The 6,359-nt window shown below is 41.1% G+C and overlaps 1 protein-coding gene across 1 annotated transcript; it reads left to right on the forward strand.

The window, feature by feature from the left end:
• Nucleotides 1-284: 284 nt before the first annotated feature.
• irx4a (iroquois homeobox 4a) lies at nucleotides 285-5,996 on the forward strand (the record flags this gene model as incomplete). The annotated part of the gene is made up of 5 exons (XM_080500943.1): nucleotides 285-329; nucleotides 1,194-1,445; nucleotides 2,405-2,511; nucleotides 4,188-4,498; nucleotides 5,287-5,996. 5 exons carry the CDS (start codon nucleotides 285-287, stop codon nucleotides 5,994-5,996), a joined length of 1,425 nt encoding a protein of 474 aa, XP_080357069.1.
• Between the last annotated feature and the right edge of the window lie 363 nt (nucleotides 5,997-6,359).

A 6,359-nucleotide genomic window follows, 5' to 3' on the forward strand; every position in this document is an offset into this window, starting at 1 on the left:
CACTTGTGTTTATGAATTTAATCTTAATAGACTTTTGTTATTTAAAGAACAGATTAAAACATTTTTTAACGATAGTTTTTTTTTTCTCTCTCTCTCTCTCTTGAAAAGCGTTGAGTGGGGGGGCATTTTACACAAATTAAACATGCTACTCTGCTTCGCCCTATAAGCATCCTAGGAGCCTGTGCTTACCAATCAATTGGTACAGTCAAACAGAGCCGCAGCCTGCGTGAGAGTGGAGACCTTCAGTCTCGCTTTATTTCTGGATATTGGGGGACCTCTCTACCATGTCATATCCACAATTTGGATATCCCTACTCGTCTGCACCACAAGTAAGTTCAACCAACTACGTTTGCCCGATCGCATGCTTTTATTTTGATATTGTCGCGATTGATCGCCACATCGATTTTACGCTTGATCCGTTAACGCACTTTAGCCAAGATTCTGAGGGACTTTAAGCGCCCTTTCGGTTATCGGAAAGGTATTGCGTTGCAGTCAGTGATACCTGCGTTTTGCACCGAGGGGACATAAAGATTTTTAAAAAAAAGAAGGAGTGTGTGTAACAAGAAACCACCGAGACCCCCGACCTCTCGTTCACTGATTTCTGTAAGATAATAGCCGGTCTGTAATGTCAACCATATGTTTATCTGCTCTGGGACACACATGGCAACTTGTTCGGCACGCGCCGTGGTGGTTTTGCGCTATCACCCAGCTGCTGTTTTGTTTTTGGCTTTGAGCCATAAAAAATCATTTGGGCATTACTTTGAGAATCGCCGTGCGACTTGAAGAAAACATGTCCACTGTTTGTGAGGCGTGTGTTTTCTTTTAGATCATGGCAAACAGACGGATCGTTTTGGACACGTTTTACGCGCACATAACAGTAAACATAACAGTAATTCCACCAGTAAACGCAACTTTTAACTTTTTGGTTGTTTTATTTAGGCGTTTTAACTGTGACACACCGCAATGATCTTCTGGAATTGTAAAGAGCACTGTTGTTTTTGATTAAAACTTATTTACCTTTATAAAATGGTGCGATTAAATACATATGCCTTGAGCTTTAACTTAAAAAAATAAGTTTAAAACTATTGCTAACATCAGGTTGCGCGCTCATGTTTGTCGATCTTATTTTTGAACGAAGCGTGACTTATTAAGTTTTGCAGACCTGATGGTTTCCACGCTTGGTTTTCTCACAGTTCCTGATGACAACCAACTCTCTGACCACTTGCTGCGAGTCCACCGGCAGATCCATAGCCGACTCCGGAGTCGCCGCGTCCGGACAGACACCGGTGTACTGTCCCGTGTACGAGAGCCGGCTGCTGGCCACGGCCAGGCACGAGCTGAGCTCCGCCGCCGCACTGGGCGTGTACGGGAGCCCCTACACCGGCGGTCAAGGCTATGGGAATTACGTTACATACGGCACGGACGCCTCCGCTTTCTACTCGCTGGTAAGCTTACACATCTGATCCCACTTGGCATTGATTTATGGAGCCGCAGGGTGCTGAGAAAATAAGGAACGACACCTTTCTCCTTTTATTTATTTATTTATTTGTTTATTTGATTACCCACACAGCGAATTATCAGATTTTCTTTATTTTTGCACGATTTACCTGTTTAGTTCCCTGGAATAAAAACGGTTGTTAGTAGATCAAACATAATATCTGCAGTGTCACTCAATTCGGAGATTTAACAGTTTTGTTAAAAGAAAGAAAAAAAAAACGTTGTGTACTTTGGTATTATTTTTGCAAAGAAAATAAGCCGCATTTTACAAATATGCAGACGTTGTTCATTCGGTAATTATTTCAATCATTAGAACTTGTTTGTATCTGAATTCTCGAACAGCTTTCAACACCATTTCATGACATGTTTGTATACATGGGCCTAGAGTTAAACAAAACAACACAATATATTGTATTTCTTCCATGTATGTTTTACTTTAAATGTAACTGAATACAAACAATGACTGTAAAATTATGTAGGGGTAGCCATTAAGAAATACAGTTTTAAAATTGATAAGTAACTTTATCATAATCTACCTAATCCTGAAATTGATCTCAAATTAATTTCAGTAAATAGCATTTTCAGATGAATTCGACCCCAATGTTGTTTCAATGTCTTGCAAAAACAAAACAAACACTATAGCTCTAAAGGTTCTACAGCTTGAGTTTGTTAGTTAAATACACAACACTGAATACTGTGTTATTACTCAGATAACTTTTTTCTGCATTGCATTGGACTCTTTATTTGTTTGACATCTGACTTCTTAGTACAATTGTTGCAACTTTAAAATACTACCAGTGATTTTGCTGACTTTAACATGCAACAGATGAATTACGACATATGTATAACAAAGCATTTTTTCTAACTAATATCACTTTTATAACATTGTGTTAACGTGTGTTTGCAGGGTACATTCGATACTAAAGATACTTCAGCATCTGCGCATGCAGGAATAACCCAGGCAACAGCCTACTACCCTTATGATCCTACCCTGGGACAGTATCAGTATGACAGGTATGTATATCCGATGGTGATTGATTTTCTAATGCCAATGTGTTTGAATATTAACGTAAACAATCAGGTCATTATAGGGGGACTTCTTTGGTACACTGAGGTGTTAAAGTGAAGGAAAAAGTCAAAAACTGAACTGCTGGGATCCGTATGCTACTTGCTTTAGACAATAAAATGGAAATGTGACTAAAATTTTGGGAAAAGGTAACTCTTTATGTATTGAGTTGCAGGGAAGGGTCAGTTTTCTGACATCAAATCAATAATTCCCAAGAGGTCAAAGCAGTTCTCATCACGTCTAGCAACACAAGGTGATCACCTTCATCTCATGACACATTTCTTCTCTGATGAGGTGAATTGCCTCAGAAGACCTGTGCCCCTTTCATCAAAACACAAGGCCCCTTCTCTGTAGTGAAGAGCATGCCTGCCATATTGAAAGGTCTTCCCAATAATCAGATGACATCCAAATTAAGTGTGTGACATGTTGAAAATACAGGGTGTGAATGATAACTCTCCCTGACTCTGCAATTTCCTTTAAATAGAACCGTCAACTTAAAGGAAAGCGGCGCTATTGAAACTATGGAAAAATGCTTGCTTTCACAGCGAGCTATTAAATGAAACAGGTACAATACTTAGTAATTAAACAAGAGGCCACATAATTCATAGCTTAACCCTTTATACCAGTCAGTCTAATGATTAAAAGGGTCATCAGGTCTAAGTGCGCATGCAGCACAAGGCCTAAGAGAAGTTATGGCACTAAACTAAACAAGCAGGCCTACAGCAATACCACGTTGTCTGCACTCGTCTTTTACCTGAGGGCTCATCATTACACTCAATAAAGCAATTTTACAGTCTATTTTATCTGGGAGGGAACAACACAAAGGAAGCAAAGGTGCGGTGCTCCACTCCTTTTGATTCCCCTAGCAGTGCTTGACCTACTCTAAGCTATACGGGGCAATAAAGGCCTCATAAAAGCCTCCCCTGAGAGGACTTTTACAGCTCACTGCTGACTGAAAATCAACACCATGCATTTTAAATGTAGGTTTATGGTTGATATTTGCGCGAGACAGGAGAGGAGTGAAAGAGTCATGAGCTGCGTTTAAAACGATTTTATTGGGTAATACATTCAAAAAGGTGAGAGAAAAAAAGGCTGTGCAGTAGAATTCTCTGAGCTAATACTACTATATTAATTTGTAGTTTTTCAAATGACAAAAATGACCAATTAACTTTGGATATAAGTGTAGGAGCTGTTTTGAGACATTTGAATAATCACAAAGGTTTCAAGGAAGTTCTGCACAACTTTGTTTTCTTCAGATTGTACACTTGTTAAAAAATGCATGTGTCTCTTGTATGAACTTGTTTTTGATGGCAGTACAAATATTTAACAGTTTTCTAAGAAATAGTCCATAAGTAAGTGATGTTTTCCCCGATACACTTTCCAATTAGAGGCATGAAACCTGAAGGTATTCACTTTTAAAGTGTGCTTTTCTTTTCTATAAAGATGTCGAGGGAGGTCTGCAGTGTGGCTGTAAGATTTATGAAACATGTCACGCAGGAAGCAGATGGCTCCTTCATGCTTTTTAGGAAATAAACTGCCATAAAGTTTGCAATCATCCTGCAACAAGCTTTACTCATCCTATTTACTCTCATTACCATGTTGCTTATGTTGCTCTCATTAACAGATATGGTTCAATGGATGGGGGAACAAGACGAAAGAATGCCACTCGCGAAACCACCAGCACACTGAAGGCTTGGCTGCAGGAACACAGGAAGAACCCGTACCCGACTAAAGGGGAGAAGATCATGCTGGCCATCATCACCAAGATGACACTGACACAGGTGTCCACCTGGTTTGCCAATGCCAGGAGGAGGCTGAAGAAGGAGAACAAGATGACATGGCCCCCCAGAAACAAGGGCTCGGAGGAGAAGAGATATGATGACGATGAAGATGGGTCTCAGGAAGAGCAGATAAAAAGTGAAAATAATGATGACGGTTAGTGTCATCACGTCTTGTTTCATTGTTGAAATAAAATGATCGTCTGGTGCTTAAATATTTTAATGCATTGTAGGTAATGCAATGTTTTAGACTATACATTTGTTCTGTCACAAGCTATCAAAATAATGAAAATTTAGATTTTTTTGGGACTAAAAGGGGCACGTTATTGTGTTTACTTTATACTTCAACCATACATTTTGACAGCTTAAATTGACAGTATTTTTAATCATGTTGTCGTACTCTGATAGGAAGTTCCTTTTTTCCCTTTTATATTGTGTGACACTGCATTTTATCACACATTGTCTACAGATGTTCATATCTTTAAACAGGCCATTCCTGTTGTCTAAAGCTCATTCAGCCATAAATATTTCCAGATGAATTTAATGCAAAATGAGAACTTAAAAAAAAAAAAAAAATGTATTTCAATAAACCACAAACGACATACAAACCTGACTAAAGCATCACATTATAAATCAAGCAATCAGACTTAAATAGATTTATGGAGGCCTTACTATCATGCAAGAATATACGGGCAGATATATTGTTTATGCAATGGAGCATTACTTTGCCAAGTTATTTATAGTTTGAATATGTGATACAGGCCTGAAATACTGAATTCCTCCAAATTTGAGCATTCTCAATGTATTAAAAGCAGTCATTGTGCCTTTTTTTTCATGCTGTACGTGCGTTCGGTGGCTGCCTTTATCGGGTGTGATCTCCCGTTGTAAGCCATGATAACGTCCATTGACATGTCTCATGTCTTCTGTCCCTCCTCGTCCCGGCAGAAACCCGGAGCCGGCCCGATAAAGACTTGCAGCTCAGCGACCTGGACGACTTCGACACGCTGGAATCTGAAAACTCCGAGTGCGAGCTGAAGCACCGATATCACATGAACACGCACATGTCGACTACGACGGGCGACTGTCCCCCGGAGCACCTCATCAAGGACACATCGCTGAAGATCTCCATCCCCGTCTCTCTCGGAGGAGAGCAGGACTTGAACAAAACTTGTCTCAAAACGAGCCCGGAAGACTTCCAGGCGGACAGCAGACAGCACGCGAAGGCGTGTTATAATCAGCAACAGGGGCACCAGATATTAGACGGCAAGCCCCGGATCTGGTCTTTGGCCCAGACTGCCACCTCCCTGAACCAGACTGAGTACCCGTCCTGTATGCTCCGGTGCCAGCCGCCGCCCCCTTCCTCCCTCACTCCGTCCCCAGCAGCTACCTCACCCGTCACCGGCCTGGACACCAGACAGGATTCGCCGGTCACGACCCTGAGGAACTGGGTGGACGGGGTCTTCCACGACCCCCTGTTCAGGCACAGCACTTTGAGCCAGGCTCTGACCAACAATACCGTCTCTTGGAGCGCCAACACCAAAGGCGCCATCCTGGAGGCGGAGAGGAGCGCGGCGTCCTTGCAGCAGCACCAAGACTCCTCCAAAGACAATGTCATGAGCTTCCCAAAAACTATCAACAAGCTTTTCTGCTCTTAACATAACCAAATCACCCCTGAGTGCAAACAAAGACTGTTTTTGTGACTGTAAGTCGGGTGGAAAAAAAGCCTGTCCCGTCACCCATGATCCCCTGATTATGTTAGTTTCTAAAGCAATTGTAGCCATATATACGGTTACATTGGAGTTACAGAAGTGAAACATTCGGATCAGTTTGGCTTATTTGATTCAACGCACGCACAAAACTTATTGAAATGTATAACTTAAAAGTTTACATCTTGGGGTGGGATGAATAGGCCTAAGGTTTACAGGATTTTTTTTTTTTTTTTTTTTTGGGGGGGGGTGCTTTAGTATGCGCATGCAAGTGTAATTGAATATTATTTAGGTCTCAGCAGTTGAATATCA

Source organism: Blennius ocellaris (assembly GCF_963422515.1).
Source record: "Blennius ocellaris genome assembly, chromosome: 8".
Taxonomy (NCBI): domain Eukaryota; kingdom Metazoa; phylum Chordata; class Actinopteri; order Blenniiformes; family Blenniidae; genus Blennius; species Blennius ocellaris.